This window comes from Mesoplodon bidens, assembly GCF_964165515.1.
Source record: "Mesoplodon bidens genome assembly, chromosome: 11".
Classification (NCBI taxonomy): Eukaryota; Metazoa; Chordata; class Mammalia; order Artiodactyla; family Ziphiidae; genus Mesoplodon; species Mesoplodon bidens.
The window spans coordinates 8,758,128-8,785,380 of record NC_138167.1 but is presented as its reverse complement, the minus strand read 5'-3'; the positions used below and the strand labels follow the sequence as shown (position 1 = coordinate 8,785,380).

At 43.7% G+C, this 27,253-nt stretch overlaps 2 protein-coding genes across 2 annotated transcripts; both read left to right on the top strand.

Moving 5' to 3' along the window:
• Positions 1 to 4,451: 4,451 nt before the first annotated feature.
• LOC308625045 (large ribosomal subunit protein uL5-like) lies at positions 4,452 to 5,042 on the top strand (the record flags this gene model as incomplete). Its single annotated transcript, XM_081248932.1, has 1 exon — positions 4,452 to 5,042. One exon carries the CDS (start codon positions 4,452 to 4,454, stop codon positions 4,986 to 4,988), a length of 537 nt encoding a protein of 178 aa, XP_081105058.1. The 3' UTR covers positions 4,989 to 5,042.
• A 2,807-nt stretch (positions 5,043 to 7,849) lies between these two features.
• On the top strand, positions 7,850 to 25,647 carry MANSC1 (MANSC domain containing 1). Its single transcript, XM_081249180.1, has 4 exons — positions 7,850 to 8,132; positions 12,809 to 13,129; positions 16,127 to 16,267; positions 24,375 to 25,647. The coding sequence occupies exons 2-4, from the start codon at positions 12,907 to 12,909 to the stop codon at positions 25,244 to 25,246; spliced, it is 1,236 nt and encodes a 411-aa protein (XP_081105306.1). The 5' UTR covers positions 7,850 to 8,132; positions 12,809 to 12,906; the 3' UTR covers positions 25,247 to 25,647.
• The last annotated feature ends 1,606 nt before the right edge of the window (positions 25,648 to 27,253 follow it).

The window sequence follows — 27,253 nt, the reverse complement described above, 5'->3', positions numbered from 1 at the left end:
AGTAGTTAGGACTCCGTTCTTCCACTGAAGGAGGCACGGGTTCGATCCCTGGTCGGGGAACTAAGATCCCACATGACCCGTGGTGCAGCCAAAGGAAAAAGAAAAGAAAAGAAAGCTAAAATTTATTGTGATCATGGTTGCACAGCTCTGTGAATATATTAAGAATCACTGAATTGCACACTTTAGGCGAACTGTATAGTATGTGAACTATATCTCAATAAAGCTGTTACTCAGAAAAAGGATATTGGAAGATAAAATGTCTTCATTCATTGACTCAGAGTTTATTGGGAGCCTATAATTTGCCAGGCACTTGCTAGACACTAGGGAAGAAAGATCCAGCAAGACTCAGTCTCCCTATCCTGAGGAAGCTTACAGTCTGGTGGCAAGAAAATTAAATGGACATTTTTTTTTTTCTGGCCGCAGATTGCGGGATCTTAGTTCCCCAGCCAGGGATCAAACCTGTGCCCCCTGCAGTGGAAGCTCAGAGCCTTAACCACTGGACTGCCCGGGAAGTCCCTAAATGGGTGTTTATAACACAAGGATTCTTCTGGAGAAGGAAGGTAGCTTCATTTTGTCCGCACTGTCCCACCACCCCCAGCCAGCCCTACTCAGCACAAAGAGGGAACTTGCCATCAAGAAAGAATTCCCCTTGCAATGGTACAAGTGAACTGCTTTACAAAACAGAAATAGAGTTACAGATGTAGAAATCAAACTTATGGTTACCAAGGGGAAACGGGGGGGAGGGATAGATTGGGAGATTGGGATTGACATATACACACTATTATATATAAAATAGAGGGCTTCCCTGGTGGCGCAGTGTTTGAGAGTCCACCTGCCGATGCAGGGGATGCTTCCCAGTCCAGGAAGATCCCACATGCCGCGGAGCGGCTGGGCCCTTGAGCCATGGCCGCTGAGCCTGCACGTCTGCAGCCTGTGCTCCGCAACAGGAGAGGCCACAACAGTGAGAGGCCCATGTACCGCAAAGAAAAAAAAACAAAAAAGATAGCTAATAAGGACCTACTGTATAGCACAGGGAACTCTACTCAATACTCTTTAATGGCCTATAGGGGAAAATAATCTAAAAAAGAGTGGATATATGAATATGTGTAACTGATTCACTTTGCTGTACAGCAGAAACTAACACAACATTGTAAATCAACTATACTCCAATAAAAGTTAATTAAAAAGAAAAAAAAAAGAAAGCGTTCCCCTTGCTAGAAAGAAGGAGTGGGGTGAGGACCCAGCTTCCCCAGCCTTTCAGGGCACCGCTGGAGGGGCTTTAGAGGTAGGATACATTTGAGATTGATGCCTGTGGGACCCCTAAAGTCACTTCCACATGAATAGCAACCTATGTGGCTTATATACACACAATAAGTAAGAATTAAATAGCCTTTTCATGTTTATAAAGCACTTTCATATACACTGCCCCTGTATGACCTGCCTACAAAGTAGATAACACTTTCCTAATTTTACACAGAGGTTAAGGGGTTGACTCCTGATCACACAGCTAGTTAGTGATAAAACCAGGATTCAAGTTTTCTAAAACTCGTTATGCCTCTGTCTACTCCGGACTAGCTCCTCCTCCTGTGTCTTTATTTTACCGGGCACCCCATCCACCTGGTCTCCCAAGCCAGAAACGTGGTTAGCCTCACCAACCGTATCCAACCCACCACCACGTCTGGAGAGCCTCTCGCCTTAATTTCTCTCTTGTCTCCGTGCACAGTTCAGGGCCTCCTCACTTCTCTCATTCCTTGGAGAACAGAAGCCTCTGGCCTCACCTCCTTCAATGCATCCTTTATGTGGCTGGCACGGAGAATTTTCTAGAATATTAATCAGGTCTCTGAACCTTTCACTGCCCTGCTAAAAACCTTCAATAATTCCCCATGGCGTCAAGATAAAGTTTAAAATTTAGCATATGAGAACATTCTTGCTCTGACCCCAGCCTCTCTCTACCCCCTTTTTTTTTTTGGCTGCACTGCATGGCATTCGGGATCTTAGTTCCCAGACCAAGGATTAAACCCGCAAGCCTGCAGTGGAAGCAGGGTTCTTAATCACTGACTGCCAGGGAAGTCCCTATCCCTTTTTTTTTTTTTTTTTTCTTTGCGGTACGCGGGCCTCTCACTGTTGTGGCCTCTCCCGTTGCGGAGCACAGGCTCCGGACGCGCAGGCTCAGCGGCCATGACTCACGGGCCCAGCCGCTCCGCGGTATGTGGGATCTTCCTGGACCGGGGCACGAACCCGTGTCCCCTGCATCGGCAGGCGGACTCTTAAGCACTGCGCCACCAGGGAAGCCCCCCTATCCCTTTTTATACAGGCAAAGTTCATGCCAGTCAGGATGAAATTCCCTGAAAAGTCCTATTTTCTCTGTCCGGAATATTCAGCTTTTCTCTCTCCATCTAGTTAACTGAACTTCATCCTTCAAGATTTATCTTATGGTTGGAAACTTATGTCCATGCAAAACTCTGCACACAGGTGTTTATAGCAGCTTTATTCATAACTGCCAAAACTTGGAAGCCACCAAAGTATCCTTCGGTGGATGTATAAACAAACTCTGGACCAGGCAATGGAAAATGAAAAGACATGGAGGAACCTCAAATCCATATTACAAAGTGAAAGAAGCCCATCTGAAAAGGCTGCATACTGTATGATTCCAAGTACATGACATTCTGGAAAAGACAAAACTATGGAGATAGTAAAAACACCCATGTTTGCCAGGGTTTGGGGTAAGGGAGAGGGATGAATAGGCTGAACACAGAGGATTTGGAGGGCAGTGAGAATACTCTGTATGATACCAAAATGGTGGATACATATCGTTATGCATTTGCCCAAGCCCACGGAATGTACAACACTAAGAATGAGTGTAAGGTCAACTATGGACTTTGGGTGACTTTGATGGGTCAATATGGGTTCATCAGTTGTAACAAATATACCTCTCTTATGTGGGACGTTGATAATGAGGAAGCTGTGTATGAGCGGGGGCAGGGACATATGGGAAATCTCTGTACCTCCTCAATTTTGCTGTGAACCTAAAGGTGCTCTAAAAAAATAAAGTCTTAAAAAAATTTTGAACTTATGCACTTCCTCCCAGAAGTGCAGATTAGATGTCCCCTTTGTGAGCTTCCTTAGTTAGCATCTTCTAGTATAACATGTAGTCTTTGCACAATCATTGATTTACCTGTGTGTCTTTCCCACTGAACAATAAGCATCTTGAAGATAGATGTATAACCAAGCAGGACCCTATGGGGCCTTCCCAGGACAGACCCTCCCCCATATCCTCTGCTGTATCCTCTTCTCTGGAGTACCCAGATAGAGTATTGATACTGGCCAGGGTTCTTGGCCTTCCCCAATCAATAGAAATTGACTAGAGGCCAGACAAGAAATTCAGGCAAGGCTTTACTGGGGCCCCTGCTGCAGCAGGAGGGAGCGAGAACAAGCTGTTTCCTTATACAGGGTCGGAGGGGTGGCTTAGGTGTTTTGCCCACCCCTTAGGTGGTGTTGAGTGCAGGGGGCATGGGCAGTACCCTGCTTTTCTCCCAACACTCTGCTTTTGGCTGCAGACTCTTCAGAACTGGCTTTTGAGTTTTTGGTCTTTTGTATCTTTTTGTCCGTAATTTGCCCTAACTCATGCACGCAGTTATTTTTAGTCCCATATAGTTTCTTTGTATTTTGTTGCTTGAGGAGAGGTTTGTCCAGGTGCAAGCACTGCCGCAAAGGTTCCCTGCTCCCAGCTGGTCTCAGTATCTCACGCATTTTTCATGAGTTTTTCAGAGGCTAAAAACCACCACCACATGGAAGAAATTAACTATTTGATGATAATGAGCAAATAGCCCCCAGACCTTCTGGCGCCTAAGGATTGCTCATGTTACCTGCCTTGTTACCTCACCATCAACCAATCAGAGAACCATACATGAGCTGATCACATATTCTGGGACGCTCCATCACCCGGCCTTTAAAAAGGCTTTGCTGAAACGCTTTGGGGAGTTCCGGAGTTTTTTGGGCACTAGCCACCCGTTCTCCTAGCATGGCCCTGCAATAAACCTTTCTCTGCTCCAGACTCCAAGCTCTTGACATTTTAGTTTGTTTGGCTTCACTGTGCGTAGGGTACACGAACTTGTGTTCAATAACAGATTCGTGTCTTAGCGGTCTTTAATTTCCCATGCAGATGCTTCATGCGTATTTTCTGAATAACATACTTTAAAAAGTCTGCCTCCACCTAAATGGTACTTCTAAGTACTAGGAGAAGAGGATTTAGAATCTCTTTGGCAACAAGGTGACAGTGGATATAATTTCTAATGTAAACTCCTAGTTCATAGAAATAGAACATTTTTCTGTAATCATTATCTTCATCAGTGTCCTCTGTTCACTGTCATAACTGAAAAATACATTACTTCAACCACAACCAGGTTCATTGTATCAAACCCTTGCATCTGGCTCTCTTGCTGTTTCCCATCATGGTTCAGGATCAAGGTGAAAAGGAGAAGCCCACGCAGGAACTTCACATCTGCAAGCTTTGCCTCAACATCTGTGTGGGGGGAGAGTGGAGACAGACTGACAGGGCAGCCAAGGTGCTGGAGCAGCTCACAGGCCAGACCCCTGTGTTCTCCAAGGCTAGATACCTTGTCAGATCCTTTGGCATCAGGAGAAATGAAAAGATTGCCGTCCACCGCACAGTCCGTGAGACCAACGCAGAAGAAATCCTGGAGGAAGGTCTGAAGGTGCGAGAGTGCGAATTAAGAAAAAATAACTTCTCAGGTACTGGACACTTTGGTTTTGGGATCCGAGAACACATCGATCTGGGGATCAAATATGACCCAAGCATTGGCATCTATGGCCTAAACTTCTACATGGTGCCGGGTAGGCCAGGTTTCAGCATCACAGACAAGAAGCGCAGGACAGGCTACATTGGGGCCAAACACCTAATCAGCAAAGGGGCGGCCATGTGCTGGTTTCAGCAGAAGTATGATAGGATCATCCTTCCTGGCAAATAAATTCCCGTTTCAATCCAAAAGGCCAATAAAAAGTTTTCAGTGAAATGTAAAAAACAGAGAAACAAAAAACAACCCCCCAAAACAAAACCTTGAATCTGAAGTTCCTAAGTGGGGAAAGGTCTACTTAGCTCCTAGCATGGACCACCTATGAAAGGAGATTCAAAGATTGTGACCTCTCTATACCCTGGACCTTCGTGTATATCATCTACAGATAAAATGTACTGAGCACCTCAGTCTTTGGTTGCATCAGGAAAATTACACCAATGGAAATTCACACTGGAGTTTACTTTGGTCACTCTTCAAAACAAATATTTGCAACATTATTGTAATTCAAGAGCGGGTCATCCTCTGGATACAACTAGTAGAGTTAGTTTCACACAATGGACCATCGTTCACAGGCATCTCTGGCAACATATGCCTCCAGTAGCTGCTGGCTAAAACTACAGCTGTTGGTTCTCAGGCCTAGAATAATAATCTACAGCTGCATGGTGCCTTAGTTTTGAAAGCTCTTTCACACCAACCAAGGTAGAGATACCGAGAAAGGTTAGAACACTTGGCAAGCTGTGTCAGTGGTTTAGTAACGTTGCACTTGTTCACCTGTATACGAGGCTGGGGGGAGCAAGCACTAATTTAGAAACACACTTGTAAAACCCACGCAATCAACAAATATATTTTTGTTAAATATTTACTATATACCTATTACATACCAGGTACTATGCTAAATATCAGGGATAAAATTTTAATAATAGACAACATTGTTTTCATCATTATTACCCATACCTATTAAAAATAAATCATGCAGAATCCCAATGCCTTCCTGGAGTCTTGACTTGCACATTTAATTCAAGAATTGCCAACCTAATGAAGGACCCGCCATGCCTTGAACGATTGAAATAGGATTCTCTTAACTATGCCCCTGATAGAAGGCACTGTAAACTCTTTTTTTTTTAAATTTATTTTTGGCTGTGTTGGGTCTTTGTTGCTGCACGCAGGCTTTCTCTAGTTGCGGCGAGCCGGGGCTACTCTTTGTTGCAGTGCGCTGGCTGCTCATTGCGGTGGCTTCTCCTGTTGTGGAGCACAGGTTCTAGGCGCGCAGGCTTCAGTAGTTGTGGCTTGCGGGCTGTAGAGCTCAGGCTCAGTAGTTGTGGCTCACGGGCTTAGTTGCTCCGAGGCATGTGGGGTCTTCCCGGACCAGGGCTCAAACCCATGTCCCCTGCATTGGCAGGTGGATTCTTAACCACTGCGCCACCAGGGAAGCCCAGACACTATAAACTCTTGAACGTGAAGAAACTGTGATCAGTGGTTACCTCTGGGGAGGAGAACTAGATTGGGACACAGGGGTGAGAGGCAGGGTTTTCACTGTACAGGCATATCTGGGAGATACCACAGTTCAGTTCCAGATAAAGCAAATATTGCAATAAAGTCACACAATTTTTTTGGTTTTCCAGTGCATATAAAAGTTATGTTTACACTGTTCCGTAGTCTATTAAGTGTGCAATAGCATTATGTCTAAAAAACGAAGTACATACCTTAATGTTAAAATATTGCTAAAAAATGCTAGCTATCATCCTAACCTTTAGCAAATCATAGTAGTAACATCAAAGATCATTGATCACAAATCACCATCATAATAAATATAATAATAATGAAAAAACGAGCAAATGCTGTTGGAGACATGGCACCGAGGTAGGAGGTAGATGGGCTCTAGGCTAGACATTTACAACTGCCTCCTGTTCACACTTCCTGGGGTGAGAAGGAGATGGGCTCCAGGCCGGACATTCATTACCAACCCCCTGTTTACGTTTCCTGAAGCAAGAGACAAACGGGCTCCAGGACTACATATTTATGACCGGACTCCTGTCTATATTTCGAGATCTGCACCTCAATGTAAAAACCAGCAACAGAAATAGAGTAAATAACCGGACATTGGACATTTTTATGGCAGGGACAGAGGGGGACTAAACCCTGTGAAAAGATCAAGAGGTCGTACATCTCCCATCCTTGGGGCAAGGGAAACATTGCACGTGCACAGAAAGGCTCCTTGGGGGTGAAAAAGGAGGGGGCGCCACCCCATAATATGTGATGCTAAGGCCGTCCCATAGACCTCTGGGCTGTAATCTAGCTTGGGAAAAGTTGCGCATGCGTGTTGGGGAGGGTCTTAGGGCAGGGCAGGTGGAAAAAGAAACCAGATAATTGGCCAAAGGTAAACAAAGACCTGGAAGAACTGCCCTGTATAAATGACCTAACGGCCTCTTTATCGTGCTTCTCCTCACTAGGGAGGGCGCCCCCACCCTTCCTCTCCGGGTGTGCATCTCTGCCTTGCCTCTCCCTCAACTAAACAAATGTTTCTGTCTGCTCTCCCACTTGTGCTGTGTCTCCAATAATAAACTTTGTACCTGTTTTTACAGTTTTTGCCTCCATGAGAAATGCATTTTTCACTGGGGGCAAGAGCCAGGGGGTGTGATGGCTAGGCTTCCTAGTTTTCATCCAGGCTGCCCAGGTTCAATTCCTGGGCAGGGAATTAAGATCTCGCTTCATGCCACCACTCACTTCTGCCTCTCAAATGAGTACCAATAGACTTGCTGCAGGCAGGATTGCCACAAACCTTAAATTTGTTGAAAAGAAAGAAAGAAAAAGCAGTCTCTGCTAAGTGCAAACGGAGGTACGCCTGTACAGTGTACATCTGTGTACTGTTTGACTTTCATCGTGGGTATTTGCCTGTTCTCTGGTCTCCAGGAAGCGAGAAGGCGCAGCTGCAGACCCTCAGGCACCCACGAGGGTGGCGCCCCCGCCCTGGCAGCGCGCACAGTGGCTACGCGGGGCGGGGACGGGGGTGGGTGAGTGGGGAGCCGGGGGACCCGGGGAGGGGCTCCCGGCTCTCCCCGGTGCCCAGGGGGCCTGCTCCAGGTTGCTGGGAAGCAGCTCCGGGTTGCAGGGCGGGAACGTGCCCTTCCACCTCCGGCAAACTTTCGGCCGCCGCAACGGAAGCAGGAACTCGTGAAGCACAAACCCAGGGCTGGGCGGGAGCTGCGGAGCCTCCCAGGCGTCCTCACCGAGCCCCTCGCGGATCCGCCGCTGCTTCCCCGAGCGCGCGGGGCTGCCCTGCACCGGGAGGGCAGCAGCGCCCGGTCCTCCGGTCTCCAGGTAAAGGCTCTCCATCCTCCCCTCCAGCCCCCGCGGGCAGTATCGCCACCTGCGGGGGCAGCGGCGCCCGCCGCCCTTTCCCGGGGCGAGCGTCCTCCGCCCCTCCGGGAGCTCGGAGAACTGGCTGAGCCGGATGCTGGTGGCCCCCGTATCCCGGAGAGGGTCTTTAGGCAAACCAGCAGCAGGGTCAGAAGCATGGTTTAGTGAGCCATGTACCTTTCCTCAAAGAAAGAGCAGATTTCCCATTTTTTTCTTGTATGATTTGTATCCTGTATTTATCGAACCCGCTAACTGTCTAATACTCGGTAGAGTGTGTTTATACACAGTTATAAACCCCTCGATAAATTAAGTTAGATTATGCTGTGAGAAAAATGATTTCCACTATTTGACTGATTGCAGGTACGAGCCGATAACTCTAGTCAGCAGGCATGAAAGCTCAGGTGCATCGTCTCCTTCCCACTTGTATCCTTTTCCCACTCTATCTCAACAGGATTCAACTTCACTGTGAACCTTTTTTTTTTAAATTGTAAGCTTGTTTTGATCTCTTTATTGTGGTAAAATAGACATACTGTAACAAAATGTATTACTTTGATCATTTTAAGTGTACAATTTAGTGGCATTAAGTACGTTCACATGATTGGGTAACCATCACTACTGTCCATTTTCAGGACATTTGTGGCATCCCCGATAGGAAAACTCTGTACCCATTCTACAGTAACTCCCCATTCCCTCCTCTACCAACTTCTAGTAACTTCAATTCTACTTTTTATCTCTGTGAATTTACCTATTCTAGATACTTTATATAAGTGCAATCATACGATATTTGTTCTCTTGTATCCAGTTTATTTCACTTAGCATAATGATTTCAAGATTGTAGCATGTATGAGAATTTCATTCCTTTTTGTAGCTGAATAATATTCCATTTAATATATTTGCCACGTTTTAAAAATCTATTCATCTTTGGACCTTTAAGGCCTAAATAATAATGTATTAGAAGAATTAATTTACCTAATCATTGTTTGGTATCATTCGTGAGATAAGCTCTTTAGTATTGCTTGTGATCCAGGAGCAATCAAGATGCTGGTACTGAAAGCACAGCTCCTGCCCTGCATCCCCTGGCACAGTTCAGGTTTCTTTGCAGCAGCTTGAGGAGAGATTCTTAGAATCCATTCAAAGTGAAGTGTTGGCCTGGTTTTTCTTTTTTTGTTCCTGTTTTGTTTTCTCCAGTGACTTGCAAAGTGTGGTAGCGTAAAAAGTAACTTGTGCCAGGATTCTTAACCTGGGGAGTCCATGGACAGTATTCAGAAAGTCTGTGAACTTGGGTGGAAAAGTTTATTTTGCTAACCTCTAAATGCAGTGTAGTATTTCCTTTAAGAGGCATGTAGGCAAAAGCCGCAGTAGTATTAGTGGTAGGGTAGCTCTGATTTACCACCGGTAGAAATCATAGATATTTCCATGTCATGTTACCTACTGTGTATATCTCAAAATCATTACATTCAACACTACTTCAAAATTATGGCAACGATTAGACCTACCATCTGTTATTTATCACACAGTTGTTTTTATTTTAGCTGAAAATGGAGGTAATGGGATCTCGCTTATAGGATTCTTGTAAGGATTAAATGACATAATATATGTAAAGTGCTTAGCATAGAGAACCATAAATGTTATTTTCATTTTACTGTTTTAGAAAGTTGGACATAACAGATAGCAAAGAAGGTATTAGACTTGTGCTGTATTACCATATACTGTTTTTTTAAAAAACTGTTTTGATTTTTTTTTCTTTTTACTAACCAAAGTCTACCTATTTATATTAGGATGCACTCTTATGTCTACAGCCCTATAGGTTTTGACAAATGTAATGACATATACATCATTACAGCATCATATAGAATAGTTCCACTGTCCTAAAAATCCCCTGTGCTCCACCTATTCAGCCCTTCCCTTTCCTGCAGACAACCACTGATGTTTTACTGTCGATGTGGTTTTGCCTTTTCCAGAATGTCATAGAGTTGGAATCATACCTTTCACACTGGCTTCTTTCACTTAGCGATATGCAATTAAGGTTACTCTTTTTGTGGCTTGATAGCTCATTTCTTTTTTTTTTCCTTAATAAATTTATTTATTTATTTTTGGCTGTGTCGGGTCTTCGTTTCTGTGCGAGGGCTTTCTCTAGTTGTGGCAAGCGGGGGCCACTCTTCATCGCGGTGCGCGGGCCTCTCACTGTCACGGCCTCTCTTGTTGCGGAGCACAGGCTCCAGACGCGCAGGCTCAGTAATTGTGGCTCACGGGCCTAGTTGCTCCGCGGCATGTGGGATCTTCCCAGACCAGGGCTCGAACCCGTGTTCCCTGCATCGGCAGGCAGACTCTCAACCACTGTGCCACCAGGGAAGCCCAGCTCATTTCTTTTTACTGCTGAAAAATATTCGATTGTGTGGATATACCAGTTTGTTTATCCCTTCACCTATTGAGGGACATCTTAGTTGCTTCCAGTTTTTTGGCAATTATGAATAAACTGCTATAAATAGTTGTATGCAGGTTTTTGTCAGGATTTAGCATTGTCAGTTTTTTGGATTTTAGCCATTCTGATAGGTGTGTAGTGGCATCTCATTGTTGTTTTAATTTGCAATTTCCTAATGACAATGATATTGAGCACCTTTTCATATGTTTCTTTGGTGAGGTATCTGTTCAGGTCTTTTGCTCACTTTAAATTGGGTTGTTTGTTTTCTTTTTGGTAAGTTTTAAAAGTTCTTTGTATATTTTAGCTACCAGTTATTTATCAAATATGTGTTTTGCAAATACCTTCTCCCAGTCTGTGGCTTAGTTTTTCATTCTCTTAACAGTGTCTTGCACAGAGCAGAAGTTTTTAATTTTAATGGAATCCAACCTATCAATTTTTTCTTTCATGGATTGTGCTTTTGGTGTTGTTATCTAGAAACTCACCTAATCTAAGGTCACAGAGACTTTATTCTGTGTTACATAGGAGTTTTATAGTTTTGCATTTTACATTTAGGTCTATGATCCATTATGAGTTAATTTTTGTGAAAGATGTAAGGTCAGTGTCTAGATTTTTTTTTTGCATGTGGATATCCAATCGTCCAGCACCATTTTTGAGAAGAACATCCTTTCTCCATTGAATTGCCATTGCTCCTTTGTCAAAGATAAGTTGGCTGTATTTGTGTGGGTCTATTTCTGGGCTCCTTATTCTGTTCCATTGATCTCTTTGTCTGTTCTTTTGCCAGTACTACATTGTCTTGATTAGCAGTGCTTTCTGGTAAGTATTGAAGTCAGGTAGTGTCAGTCCTCCAGCTTTGTTCTTCTTCAGTATTGTGTTGACTATTCTGGGCCTTTTTGCATTTCCATGTAAACTTTAAAATTGGTTTGTTGAGGTCTATAAAATAACTTGCTGAGATTTTGATTGGAATTGCACTGAATCTGTAGATCAAGTTGGGAAGAACTGACATCTTAGCAATATTGAGTAGTCCTATTGAGGAACATGGAATATCTCTCCATTTATTTAGATCTTCTTTGATATCTTTCATCAGAGTCTTATAGGCACATTTTAAAAAGATTTCAGTAATTATATTTCAATATAACTATCTTCCTTTGTAATCCTATATATTTCATTTTATACATTTAACAACATGTCTTTTATGTATTTTAAAACATGTCAGAAGAGAGCCTAAGCATCACGAGAGTACCAAAGGGTTCATAACCAAAAAAAAAAAAAAAAAAATTAAAGAAGCGGTAATTCTGATCTAGGCTGTCATTTAGTGAACAATTTGTATTCTGGAAATGAGGATATTTTCTGGTATAGCCTCGCCAGTTCCACATTTTTTTTTCTGGAAGAACCAGCTCACCAATGGCATTATATGTATTGTGACTTTTGTGTTTTTAGGGATGTCAAAAAGAACACTTGCCCCTACAGTTTCCTTCAGCTGAGCCAGAATATTCCCCCTGTTGATGGGCTAATTCCTAGAAGGACAGTGTATGTAATTTTCTTAGCGCATTGCCTACCACTCAGTAGGTGATTTAAAAATGCTAATTGTTATTACTGAGAAAGAAAATATGTCCAAAGCGATGATCACTGCTTCATCAATGACCACAGATTTTGTGTCCTTTCCCCTCCTGCTTAGGAGAGGCAAGAAGAGGAAGGATTCTAGAACTGAAAAGCAGACTGCCTCTTCTTTCATAGATACTTGTCAGATTTTAAGCATTGATGGGAGAGTGTATGTGTGTGTGCTTACTAGCTTTTTGCCAAGTTTTTTTTTTTTTTTTTTTTTTTTTTTTTTGCGGTATGCGGGCCTCTCACTGTTGTGGCCTCTCCCGTTGCGGAGCACAGGCTCCGGATGCGCAGGCTCAGCGGCCATGGCTCACGGGCCCAGCCGCTCCGCGGCATATGGGATCCTCCCGGACCGGGGCACGAACCCGTATCCCCTGCATCGGCAGGCAGACTCTCAACCACTGCGCCACCAGGGAGGCCCATCGCTTTTTGCCAAGTTTTTAATGAAAGGTCTCAAATCTATTAAAAGTGAAACAAATAAAAAATACTTGTTTATTCCTGTCCTTCTATGAATTGTGAGTTGTTTACATTGACTTGAAGGTAATGAAATGTATCTTCTCTAGGTTTGTTCAAAGAAACAAAACTCATTGATGATTTTCTATTTTTGTGCTAGAGAGAAATTCCATCATCTGTCCAATCTTCTTGAAGCAAACTCAGGCCAGAGGGAGAGTTATCTGACCTTTGGAGACCAAGACTAAACTGAAATTTAAAATGTTCTTCCGGGAGGGATGGAGCTTGACTTACACTCGTGTAATAATTTGTTTCCTGACACTAAGGCTGTCCACCAGTCAGAACTGCTCCATCAAGAGTCTAGAAGATATGGTCATTGACATCCAGTCATCCCTTTCCAAGGGAATCAGAGGCAATGAGCCCATACACACATTAACTCAAGAAGACTGCGTTAATTCTTGCTGCTCAACAAAAAACATATCAGGTAAGTAATAATGCCTTGGCAACTCTTTATTCTATGTGTTTTGTGATGTAAGTAGCTGGTTGATGAGACTGAATGGTTTGTACTAGTGATTCTCAATGGGGTAGAAAAGTGGATGGCAAAATCACTAGGGAATGTTCCATGGTGTGCTCTCCCCTCCCCTAAGCTGAGCCAAAGTTACTCATGAGTGTATATATATCACTCAGATATGTGTGTAGAAAAAGGGTTGAAAACCACTGGTGTTGTGTTCTAACAGGCATCTGAGATGTTGAAAACAAAAGTCCTATTTAAATGCTTGGCTTCCATCATCATGGAATATTGGAATACAGTGTGATATTAGAAAGAACTTTTAAACAGAAAGGGAGTTGAGACAAAAAGTAAAATTCTAAAGTCATCCCATAGGAGAATCAGCATTTGAGTTTTAAGTAGAAGCACAAAATTTCCATTTTATCTCCTTTCCCTGGAGCTGGTGGCACAGGTGAGTCAGGAAGCCACTGGCCACTAATTCCAGCTTCTAGGAATCTAAGAGGCATGGGAAGGGGTTTAGGATGACCCATTCCATGACACAGAAGGAAACCGAGCTCCACAGGTTTGAACCATGCCCTTGCATATTTCAGGCTCCAAACCTATGACCTGAAAACAGAAGTATATATCTAATAAACAAACAAAAAATACACATAAGTTTATTGAGCACCTAATGCCTCGGTAGGTGCTGGAGATAACAGTGAATAAGATGGAAAAGACCTTGTCATCAAGGACCCTAGAAGAGCTAAGTGAACACTGGACTCGTGATCCTTACTTGATTTATCAGCTGACTAAATCATATGTTTTCTCTTAGATCTTTATTTCCGTTTCATCCTATAATGATTGTGGTATAATAAGATAAATACACATGGACATGAAATTGAAGGACACAGACTTTTGCGTATTTATATTTATTTATAGTCTTTGTCCCTGATTCCTGGCACAGAGGTCCTAAAACCCTGGGAATTTTCTGAGCATAGGAGCTTCTTCTGTTATTCATAATGAGCCCCATTCAGTCATACCTGAGCTTACGGTAGGACCCTCGATCGCGCCAGGATAGCTGCTAGTTGCCAGAAAGACCAAGCTTTGCTTAGAAGCTTGGAACTTTCAGTCTCCTCCACCCACCTCCAGGTAGGGGGAAAGGGGGTGGAGATTGAATTCAGTCGCCAATGACCAATGACTTAATCAATTATGCCTACGTAATAAAACTTCCATGAAAACCCCTAAACAATGGGTTCAGGGAGCTTCCAAGTTGGTGAACACATCCATGTGCCAGGAGGCACCCCAACTCCACAGGGACAGAGGCTCTTGCACTTGGGACCCTTCCAGACCTCACCCTATGTACCTCTTCATGTGGCTGTTCATTTGCATCCTTTGTAATAAATTATAACGGTAAGTATTGCATTTTCCTGAGTTCTGCGAGTAGTTCGAGCAAGTTATTGAACCTGGGGTGGGGGGGTGATAGCCAAGTTTGCCGTATGTGTGAGTGACCTGGGGACCTGATACTGTGACTGGCGTTTGAGTGGGGATAATCTGATGGGACTGAGCCCTAGACCGGTGGGGTCTGACACTCACTCCAGGCAGTTAGTATTAGAATCAAATTGAATTGTAAGACACCCCGTTGGTGTTAGAGAATCAGAGAACTAGAGAATTTGGGTAGAAATGACACCAGGTATTTGCTGTCAGGAGGAAACAAATACTTCAATGATCTTCTCAAATTGAGCTGTGTGCTTTTGGACACTCTTCATAGAGAGGTAATTTATGGAAGTCATAGAGATCTCATTTAAATTTCTAGTTTTTCTTTAAATGTTGATATAAACATACATGTGGAATAGAAACATCACCTGCAAATAGGACTGAATGCCATGTGGGCGTATCCTGGCAACATAGGAAACCTTGCATTTCTCTTCAGTTCCGTGATAGGTGTTTAGTAAGAAATGAGGGTTTGTGGCTTTATTCTACAAGCAAAAGTACTGTTACTGCTTTACTGTAAGCAGAGGTACCCGTGGGTCTCAGTTAATGGATCTCAGACTTTTCCCTCTTTTACTGAGCGTTGGTTTTTGACCGTTTAGGGTTCCAAAAAAGCACTTTGATAATTTGCCTATAGCCACAGACTCTAGAAAAATGCCCACAAATACAAAGGACACAAAATTTTGTGTACAACTTGGACCCTATGGATCCTCCCCTCTACCTAAGTGCTCCCAAAAATGGTTTGTAGAATTATCACATCGTGGGAAAAGGAAAAGCCAAAGTAACCAGAGTACCTTTCTTGTTACCTGGATAATGGAGACATGATAGGTTAAAACCCCTGCAGAAACGAACTCAGTCTTATTTCCCACTGGGAGAGTCAAGGGTGATCCCTGACCACTGCCTGATTGGGAGACAAACAAAAATGATAAGAGCAGAAATTTGAAGAACCAAAAGAAGAATGGTACTGATAAAAGTAAAAAATAGACTTGGCATTCCATATGCTATGCAGCTCCACTGTGGAAGGAGGCATGATATGTATAAGGCTGAATTTACTGACCCTCCGTGCCCACCACCCTCCCCTCGCCCCACACCAAGAAAACCAGACTAATGGCTTCGTAGGCATCTAAGATGCCTTCAGGATGCAAGAGGTACGTACAGTCATTAGGGTTAGATCCATTTCCTGAGGTCAGACTCAGTAGTGAGTTGTAGACTCAGTATTTCTATGTATGTTTTGATAAATATTTTAGCAAATGGAAGGCTTCTTTCTAAAGAATGAAATGTACTATTAAAAATGTTTCACCAAAATTACCTTCATTCTGATTTTTAAACCCAAGGTCTTTAAAAATTGCTTTCAGTGCCTAAACTAAGGAAAAGGAAATGACTCAGCGGCCAGCGGGCAATGAACAAAGGCTTTTGTGTTGGCCACCAGAATAAATGTTTTCCTGCTCGCGGTATTCTTTGGAAGATCCTATTTCAGAATAATGCTTATGAAACCTTTCATTGCAGGGGACAAAGCATGTAACTTGATGATCTTCGACACTCGAAAAACAACTAAACTACCCAACTGCTACCTGTTTTTCTGTCCCAGTGAGGAAGCCTGTCCCCTGAAACCAGCAAAGGGACTTATGAGTTACAGGATAATTAGAGGTAAGAAAAACATTGTTCTTTGTCTTTTAAGGATAGGATTCATGTAGAAAGGTTTTCTGCAAGAGTTTAAGAAGAACTGCCAAAAGGGATCACAAATGTAGAGGCACATCAGAAAAAATCTCATGATTTAAAATTCAGTTGATTCAACCAAACATCTTTCTTTTTTCCAGTTAAAGTATTTTATACATATGAATGATAGTATTTTGTTTTGTTTTTGTTTTTACCTTCTTAAGGTAAAAGGCACACAGATCTTTCATGTAAACATTTTGAAACACGTCTTTAGAACCATGTCAGCAACACTGGAATAAGTCTGTAGGTCTCCAGGGGTGACTGCTTTGAAAGGGTTAAGACGATGTAAATACAGTATATAAAATTCCGGTACATTTGTCATTAGGTTCCAATTATTTTGTAATCACATTCTCTGAAATCAAACTCACTGGATTTTATTATCCAGACCTGGAAGGAAGCTCATTTAAGAAGTTTTTGAGAAAAAGCTACATGCCAAATTCTGTGCAAGGCATTGGAAATAGAGTCTCCACATTCGGAAATTACATATTTGCTCAGAATACAGAAAATAAACAAGTAAAAATAATATAATTATTTGGATATGCCTTGGTGAGATTTTGGCTAGCTAATTTTTCAGGATGAAATGCTTTCAAGTATGAAGTTTACTTTTATTTCAGTTTTATAAAGTTTTTGTCCTTACACGCTTAGGTATTAATAATATTCCCTGCATTTATTAAATAAGAAACAAATTTTATTTAGCATCTCCTATGTGTCAAGCACTTTTTATGCCTTAAGGATAGAAAGATACGACACTAAACATGAAAAACAAGGTTCTCATTTATGGAACTAATATTTTAGGAGAGAGAGACAATAACCTTAATAAATAAATAATCAAGAAAAATAGTCACCATGGACATAGAGAACAGACATAGAGAACGGACTTGTGGTTGCCCAGGGGTAAGAGGTTGAGGAAGAATGGAGTGTGGGAGGCTGGGGTTAGCAGATGTAAGCTTTTATATATAGAATGGATAAACAGCAAATGTAAGCTTTTATATATAGAATGGATAAACAGCAAGGTCCTAGTGTATAGCACAGGAAACTATATTCAGTATCCTATGAAAGGGCTTCCCTGGTGGCACAGTGGTTAAGAATCTGCCTGCCAATGCAGGGGACACGGATTCGAGCCCTGGTCCGGGAAGATCCCACATGCCGCGGAGCAACTAAGCCCATGCGCCACAACTACTGAGCCCACGCGCCTAGCGCCCATGCTCCGTAACAAGAGAAGCCACTGCAATGAGGAGCCCGCGCACCGCAACGGAGAGTAGCCCCGACTCGCCGCAACTAGAGGAAGTCGGCATGCAGCAACGAAGACCCACTGCAGCCAAAAAAAAAAAAAATCCTATGAAAAACCGTAATGGAAAAGAATATAAAAGAAAGAATGTAGGACTTCCCTGGTGGCGCAGGGGTTAAGAATCCGCCTGCCAATGCAGCGGACACGGGTTCGAGACCTGGTCGGGCAGGATCCCACATGCTGCGGAGCAACTAAGCCCGTGCGCCACAACTGCTGAGCCTGCGCTCTAGATCCTGTGAGCCACAACTACTGAACCTCCGTGCCACAGCTACTGAAGCCCGTGCGCATAGAGCCCGTGCTCCGCAACAAGAAGCCACTGCAATGAGAAGCCTGCGCACCACAGCGAAGAGTAGCCACCCCCCCACCGCAACTAGGGAAAGCCCGTGGGCAGCAACAAAGACCCAACACAGCCAAAAATAAATAAATAAATAAAATAAAGTTATTTTTAAAAAAAGGTGGTTACCCTTAAAAAAAAAGTATATATATAAGCTGAATCACTTTGCTGTACAGCAGAAATTAACACAGCATTGTAAATCAACTATACTTCAATAAAAAATTTTAAATAAAAAAAATAACAGTGATCATAATAAAATGAAACATGGCCTTTATATAATAATATATTTTCAAAGCAGAGAAAATTAAAACATAAAATTCCCATTAAAAAAAACAGTCATAAGAGCTATGCAGATAATTGAGCTAAGACAACAAAATAGATAATCACAGAGGGACTTCTCTGGCAGTCCAGTGGTTAAGACTCCTCGCTCCCATTGCAGGGGGTGCAGGTTCGATCCCTGTTCGGGGAACTAAAATCCCGCATGCCACACAGCACAGCCAAAAAAAAAAAAAAAAGATAGTCACTGAGTGGACTGGCTGTATTAGGTGATCAGGGGAAGTGTCTGTGAAGATGTAACCCCTAAGCTGAGATCTGAAGACGGAGGAGCCGGATGTGAGAAGATTGTAGAAAGACCTTCCAGGCAGAGGAAACAGCCTATTCTAATATCCTAAGGCAGAATGGTTTGGGAGTGTTTGTTCAAACACTCCAATCTCAGCAGCTGACTCACAGGTGAACCATGGAAGGAGTGCTATGCAAGAAGGAAGGAAAGTGGGGCCATCCCATCAAGCTCTGTAGGGGTAGGGAGTTTTTATTTTCGGTGCATGATGGAAAGACATTGGAAGGTTTTCAGCAGGCATGTATAACGAGCTGTTCTAAAGGTGATTTCTCAAAGCTCACTGTGACTGCTCTATTGGGAATGGACAATGACGCAGCAGCAAGAGGGCATGTGGGAAGACTGGGTAGGAGGCTGGGATGAGATCCGAGTGAAAGGCTGTGGCCTTGGGGACCAGGGAGACGGTGGAAGAGATGGAGGGAAATAAACACACGAGCCATTTCAGTGACAGCGTTGACAGGGCTTGCTGGTGGTGTGGATGTGGGGAATGAGGAAAAGAGAAGAGTGAAGCTGAGTCCTAGTCCTGGGCTTGAGCATCTGGATGGATGGCAGTGCCGTCTACTGAGCCGGGGAAGTGGATTTGCGGTTGGGAGGGAGAGTGCAATCAGGGTTCTCTGGGGAATGATGCTGCCCGGGGCATCCGGACACTGACTCTGCTTTGTCCCCTGAGTGAGGCTGTGTCTGAGTTTCGTTCATGAAGCAGGAACACCTGATGTGTCAAACATTCCCTTAAACAGGAGCGTAAAGCACAGATTGCTTGTGTAAATTCTTCCTACACAGTGGTAGAAGCCCAAGTCTAAAAAGATTGGCAGATAAGGTACAAAGTTTCACTTTTGCCTGATGAAAAATTCTGGAGATGGTTGATGGTGAGGGTTGCACAAACTCAATGCCACGGAACTATACTCTTAAAAACAGGTTAAAGGGGCTTCCCTGGTGGCGCAGTGGTTGAGAGTCTGCCTGCCGATGCAGGGGACAGGGGTTTGTGCCCCGGTCCGGGAAGATCCCACATGCCACGGAGCGGCTGGGCCCGTGAGCCATGGCTGCTGAGCCTGCGCGTCCGGAGCCTGTGCTCCACAACGGGAGAGGCCACAGCAGTGAGAGGCCCGCGTACCGCAAAATAAAAACGGGTTAAAGTGGTACACTGTATGTAGTATATTTTACCACAGTTGTTAAAAAGAATAATTTTTTAAAAAGACTACGGCACAGAACAAATTAGGCCTCTCAGAGCAGCCAGGATCTTACCTTGGGTGGAAAGTATCTTGTCGTCTCCCTGCCCCTTCTGGGCTTCACACTGGCCAGGGCAGTTGCCCCTGACTGTTCGCCTCCTTTACATCTATATATAATCTTGGCTAAAAACACCGGGACCTACAGGGTTGTGCGGATATGGCTTCTTGCTTGGCCTCCTTTTTTTTTTTTTTTTTTTTTTTGCGGTACGCGGGCCTCTCACTGTTGTGGCCTCTCCCGTTGCGCAGCACAGGCTCCGGACGTGCAGGCTCAGCGGCCATGGCTCACGGGCCCAGCCGCTCCGCGGCACGTGGGATCTTCCCGGACTGGGGCACGAACCCGTGTCCCCTGCATCGGCAGGCGGACTCTCAACCACTGTGCCATCAGGGAAGCCTGTCCTCTTTTTTTTTTCATCACCTGGAACATGACAGAGCCTGTTGGACACCCGGGGATGGTATCCAGCAGAAAATGGACATCACAGGCTGAGTTTCCAGTGAGGTCAGGGCTCAAGACACTAATTGGAATGTTTATTTTTCTCCTTCAAGAGCTCCCATCAGGTGGAAGTTGGACCATCACACCTGCCTATCTGATCCCTTCTCACTGCCTCTTCTTATTGTGTCCTTTCTTCCACTGTCAGTGTGTGTTCCCTATGTCTATCAGCTATTTCACAATTAAAGCAGAATATTAAAGAAATTATAGGTAATTGAATCTAGTCATTCGACTTCCATAAAAATCTATACCAAAGAAAAACCTGTTGTGAAACTGTTTATCGCGTAATTAGTTTAAAAAGTGAAAACAGCACTTTTGGAATTAGTTTAAAGGAAATTAGTTTAAAAGTTTCTACAGCTTAAATGTCCAAATGCTAGGGAATGGTTGGGTATAAAGTATAATGGATCCACCTGAGGGAATACAATGCAGATGTTAAAAAATAAGTTTGAGATGTAGAAATAAAACGTCACCTAAATTTCAGGTGAAAAACACCCAGTTTTTAAATTACATGAAAAAAATTTTAATTTTAAGGTATGCATAAATGTTAATAGTTGCTGGCACATGATAGAAATTATTGTTGAATTTGTTTTATAACTTTCATAATACTTCTGTCACGTTACTGATTTTATAATGCATGTATAAAGAGGGAGTTTGTGGTAAAGATTCCATTTTCTCCAGTGGAAGTGGGAGAAAAGGGAACTTGGCTTGTGCCTAAACCTTTTAAGGGCAAGTGTGAAGGTAGTGAAAGAAGTGGAATTAGAATCGAACAGTTCCTGTGTCAGCCACCAGGGGGCACCATCAGCCCAGAGCCGGTGGCTATCTAGGGGCAAAGTGGCACCAACCCCGGACCTGGTGTGCAGCGGGCTGTCTGTATCTACAGATGTTTACAAATTGTGTTTGTAATTCTATTTATGAATCTGCCCGTGTTGATGGATTGAGATTGCCCCATAAAAATAAATATCTGCTTCCTGGTCAGAGTGAAATTCAGTAGATATAAGTTTGGTGGTTTGTTTCCAGATGAACTCTATTTCCTGTAATTGACTAATATTTACAGACTGAAAGTTTGAAAGATAACAGTGTGCTCTGTTCATTCTGTAAAACCATTGCAGCTTGGCGTTATTTAATGTTTGTTTGTTTGTTTGTTTTTGGAGCTTGGTGGTCTGTCATTCCTCCAAGGACTAGAACAGGGGAATTCAGAAATAGAATAAATTGAAAGTCTATTTGCTCAGCTGGTTGCCAAGTTAATAGTCAGTCCCTAAATTTCTTTATCTAGTGAAGTCACTTGAAAATGAAACTCAAAAGAGCGGTTGAGGACACATTTCCCAGCTCCTTCTGTAGCTCATGGCTAGGTGACTGAGAGAAAACACCACACCCCAAAGGCAAACATCAGTGGGTGAGGTGAATGGAGCAGGTGTGGAGGATCCCTGTGTGGTTCTAGGATCTTTGCCAATAGATGAATCTTATCAAGCAGTGGGAATAGCCCTAGCTTTGCTTTATTTATGACCTTGTATTCTTGAGAAAGAAAACTGCTGTTTTGGTCATTCTTGTCAATGGCCTTATTTTAAGTTTTGAGTTCACACATATCACAGAGCATTTATTTAGCCTTCTTTTTAAACTTTAAAATGAAATATGATGAGTCCTGCTCTCTTTAAAAATATCTGACACGACCTAAAAATACAGGGGCTGTTTACCTCGTGGTGACACTATGGCTATGAATGTGATATCACCTGCAGCAGAATCTCTTTTCTTCAGCATTGTTGGAGGAATTTCAGGCATCTAAATTCTATTTTAGAGTGTCCTAGAGCAGGTGTCCACAAATTTTTTCTGTCGAGGGCCAAATAATAAGTATTTTAGGCTTTTCAGGCAAGTCTGTTAGGCTTAGTGGGCCGTATGCAATCTGTCGGACCTCCTCACTTCTCTCCTTGTAGTAGAAGCAGCCATAGACAATATGTAAACAAATGGGCATGCTTGTATGCCAATAAAACTTTATTTATGGACACTGAAATGTGAATTTCATATAACTTTCACATGTTACAAAATATTATCCTTCTTGATTTTTTTCAATCATTTAAGAATGTGGAAACCATTCTTAGCTCGCAAGCCATATAAAGATAAGTGGCCATAATATGCTGACCCCTGTCCTAGATGGATTAATAAGTGACAGTTCTAAAGGACCTCTGAGTAGTGTGAAGCTTAGAGAGTAGTCAAAGATGTCACAAATCTGAAGTTGCCTCTGGATCTATTTGTTAGCAGAGCGGAGAGTGAGGTCTAGTTTAGAAACTGTTATTCAGGGGAGTTGAAATAGAAGACGGAAAAAAGAAGAGGGGAGAATCACCTTTGCTTCCTTCCTTGTGTTTCTCCCGTTCTAATTTAAGTGAAATGATTAGCCAAGTAGCAGAGTGATACAGAGCAATTCAAGTGGTCTTTCTCTGCCCCGGATTGCTTTAACCAGCCTTTTCAGTTCGAGCTGTGATAAACAGCATGTGTGACAAAGAGCAAAACTCTAAACTTTCTCACACAGCAGGAGGATCTGAGGCTGGTTCCTCCTCAGCAGGAGTTGAGACTGTGTGACTTTCTGCTCTTTATGCTAGCCACGTGGCCATAATGATTTCAAATACTGGTCCATGGTCCTCAGAACCTAACATATTGGCTCTAAAATTTTAATCTTCAAGGGTCAAAAGAAAATCTCTCAGATTGCCTTCCTCCCCTGAGTACAGTGCTGAAAGCTGGTTGTTTTTTTCTTTTCTTTTTTAATATTTATTTATTGGGACTTCCCTGGTGGTCCAGTGGTTAAGAATCCACCTTCCATGGGCTCCCCTGGTGGCGCAGTGGTTGAGAGTCCCCCTGCCCATGCAGGGGACACGGGTTCGTGCCCCGGTCCGGGAAGATGCCACATGCCGCGGAGCGGCTGGGCCTGTGAGCCATGGCCGCTGAGCCTGCGCGTCCGGAGCCTGTGCTCCGCAACGGGAGAGGCCACAACAGTGAGAGGCCCGCGTACCGCAAAAAAAAAAAAAAAAAAAAAAAAAAAAGAATCCACCTTCCAATGCAGGGGATGTGGGTTCGATCCTTGGTCAGGGAACTAAGATCCCATATGCTGCGGGGCAACTAAGCCCGCGTGCTCTAGAGCCCACGTGCCACAACTACTGAGCCCGCCTGCCACAACTACTGTGCCCGTGTGCCACAGCTACTGAGCCCATGCGCTCTGGAGCCCATGCGCCACAGCTAGAAAGAAGCCTGTGTGCCACAACGAAAGATTCCACATGCCGCAAGGAAGATCCCGTGTGCCGCAACCAAGACTTGATGCAACCAAATAAATAAATAAATATTAAAAATATAAAAATGCAGGCTCTTAGTTGCGGCGTGCAGGATCTAGTTCCCTGACCAGGGGTCAAACCTGGGCCCCCTGCACTGGGAACACGCAGTCTTAACTTCTGGACCACCAGGGAAGTCCCTGAAACCCATTTTCTTCATTGAAAAACGTCATCAGCTTTGTGCTGCTGCCTTGGCTTCAGGGACCCTCCAGCTTCCTCCTCCTCCTCCTTGTGGAAGGCAAGTCACTGGGATTTTGTCTCCTCTCCTCATTGTCCTGTGGGCTATGCCCCCCCCATGATACCTCCCCTAGGGATTGCTTGCTTCCCGGTTGTCACTGCAGTCCCAGCTGGCACAGCTCGTGCCTCACACCAGCATTTTCTCTGCCAGTCCTCTTCCTGCCGCATCATCCCAGCCCAGGTGCCTCCCCTGGCCTTGGCCCCTGAAGGGTCCCCATCTTCCTAAACCTCTTGCTGCACATGCTGAGCTCCTCTTAGCATCTCTGCTGGTCCCCTCCCACCTCTTCCTTCATTTGCCCCATCCTCCTCCGCACATTTCTCTTCTCTGGGCCAACACTCTAGAAATAAACCACAGCATCTGGGGGGAGAGGCAGGGTCCTCAGGATCTGATTTAGCCATTCGTATTTTTCCATTTTGCACCATGAAATGTCAAGAATCAACAGTTTGAGGTCTTACTGAACAAGCTGATAACGTTTGTCCTTGTTAACTTCCCTTCGCATGGAAATATGGAGGTCTTTTTAAAATTTTCTTTCCATCTTCAGATTTTCCATCTTTGGCGGGAACTGATTTGCCAAGCCAGGAGGTAACCCAAGAAGAGTCTCTCTTCCGCAGCAGGTCTTCACACACCATCACTCCCACGCCCCCTCCTCCCACAGGTGATTCAGAGCCCACGGTCTTATGGAGAGATTCATTTTCTCAGAAGTCCGGATCCTCAGATCACTTGGAGAAACTACTCAAGATTGATCTGGCGAGTCCACAGTGGACTGTTTATAAAGAAAAAGGCCACTCTGAGAAGTCACCATCTTCCTCAGAACAAACAGTAGCTCACCTGCTGCCTGAAAATGTGACAGCGTTCCCCAGTACAGTGGCAGATGCTGCTCTGCCCACCATCCTGGCCACTCCAAAGCCTGCATCTCTCCCTGCCACCAACGCTGCAGGGATACCTTCTGTGACTTCGCAGCCTCAGGGGGCCACCTCTGCCCCACCTGTAGCCACGGTCACTAACACGACCACAACTGAGGTTCCGACTTCCATCTTTAGGGCATCGATGGACTCGAAAGGCCCACCAGACACGGTGCCCTTTAGAGACATTTCCAGCTTGACTTTGAACACAGAGGCTGCCCGGAACCCTGCTACGTTTCCTTTGTCAAATGTGAATTCTCCCACTACAAATACAGCCGCTTCCCAGGAAGATGGGAAGGCCAGCTCTGGTGGGCCCTCCCTGAGCAGTGCTCCAGAAAGGCAGCAGGGCCTCGCATTTGAACAGTGGCTCCTGGTCGGGACCGTGCTCTTTGGGGTTCTGTTCCTCGCCATAGGCATGGGTCTCTTGGGCAGAACGCTCTTAGAATCCCTCCGCAGGAAACGATACTCGAGGCTTGATTATTTGATCAATGGCATCTATGCTGACATCTAAGGAGGACATTAGATGCCTCTTTTTTTTTTTTTTTTTTTTTTTGGCTGTGGGATGTGGGATCTTAGTTCCCCGACCAGGACCGGGGATCAAACCCGTGCCCCCTGCAGTGGAAGTGGGGAGCCTTAACCACTGGGCTGCCAGGGAGGTCCCTAGATGTCTCTTTATTCATGTAGTTACTAATAGCTCCTATGCAGCGAGGTTCTGCTGATTTGCTCATCTTTGCAGGATTTTTCAAGTATTTTGAAGACAGGCAAAGATGCCTCCTACCGCTTTCTTTTTGCTTGTTCTTCGAAAAGAAGCGGGGGGAAGAAACAAACTGGGTGATTTGAAGGATCTGTCTCTAAAATATTAGCTGAAAACAAAGCTCTACCTAAAGCAATAAAGAATAATTGCCACATCAATTGGAAAATGACTGGCTTTTTACAAGGAAAAAGGGTTAGGACTCCTAGGCTCCAATTCATTAATATTTCTGGTTCCAGATAAAGTCGACTGTTTATGGTATTAATTCTAATGGATTTACTTTCCTTTTTATATGAATTCCAATAAAACTTACTCCAGATGTATTTCCTTCCAATTAAATATCTGAATAAATCTTTTGGTACTCAGTAATGTTCTTGTAAGTGACACGTCCAGCTGGATAACTTTAAATTTATTCCCACCAGCAAAATGATTAAATGATGAAAATATGTGTTCTAAGTTAAAATGACAAAACCCCCTTATCCCATCAATGAGCAAAAGAGGTTCCTTTGGGAGAATTCTAGCAGAATATTAGCCTGCATGGAGATGATGATAAGTTCTGATAAATGGCCAGATCTACTTTGGGTCTGTTCTAGTTAACTATTTTTTCAAAAAACAAAGAAAAAGTAAACTAGGCATTTTCCAAACCTAAGTAAATTTAACATGTAACAATATTATTTATAAGTCCTTATCTAACCTGGACCAATAGTCAATTTTGGCTTTATTTGGAATAACATTGGAAATAATAGATAGCACTTAAAATTACAGGCATACCTCATTTCATTGTGCTTCACTTTATCATGCTTCACAGATGCTGCATTTTTTACAGATTTAAGGTTTATGGCAGCCCTGCCTCAAGCAGGTCTATTGGTGCCATTTTTCTACAGCATTTTCTCACTTCATGTCTCTGTGTCACATTTTGGTAATTCTTGAAATGTTTCAAACTTTTTCATTATTATATTCAGGGGATCTGTAATCAATGATCTTTGATGTTACTCCTACGAATTGCTGAAGGCACAGATGATGGTTAGCATTTTTTAGCAATATTTTAAAATTAAGGTATATGCTTTTTTTAGACAATGCTATTGCACTTAATACTACAGTACAGTGTAAACATGACTTTTATATGTACTGGGAAACAAAAAGATTCGTGAGACTCGCTTTCTTGTCGTATTCACTTTACTGCAGTGGTCTGGAACCGAACCCGCCATATCTCCGAGGTCTGCCTGTATTATTAAATGATTAGCATGCTGTAATTTTTTTTTTTTTTTTTTTTTTTTTTTTGCAGTGCGCGGGCCTCTCACTGCTGTGGCCTTTCCCGTTGCGGAGCACAGCCTCCGGACGTGCAGGCTCAGCGGCCATGGCTCACGGGCCCAGCCGCTCCGCGGCATGTGGGATCCTCCCGGACCGGGGCACGAACCCGTGTCCCCTGCATCGGCAGGCGGACTCTCAACCACTGCGCCACCAGGGAAGCCCCAACATGCTGTAATTTTTATTGATTAGTTATTACAGTGTCTGAGAAATGTTTTGAATAACGGGGGTTTGCCGGACAAGTTACAGTGGGGTAACCGGGAATCCAGGAGACCGCCTGGGTCAGTTCGACATCTCATCTCTCTGGACTTCAATTTGCTTATTTGCAAAGCAAGAGGTTTGCTCCCTGGTGTCATCAGGGTTTTTAAAGACAAAAATGGGATTCAGGTGAGAATTTATACAGTGAACGCTAGAGGGCAGTAACTGGTTAATAAGTAGAGCAACGAAGGCAAATGTAGA

Coding starts and splice junctions, on each gene's coding strand:
- MANSC1 (XM_081249180.1), top strand. CDS start 12,907: ATGTTCTTCCGGGAGGGATGGAGCTTGACTTACACTCGTGTAATAATT. Junction 13,130..16,126: donor CTCAACAAAAAACATATCAG/GTAAGTAATAAT, acceptor CTTTCATTGCAG/GGGACAAAGCATGTAACTTG. Junction 16,268..24,374: donor GAGTTACAGGATAATTAGAG/GTAAGAAAAACA, acceptor TTCCATCTTCAG/ATTTTCCATCTTTGGCGGGA.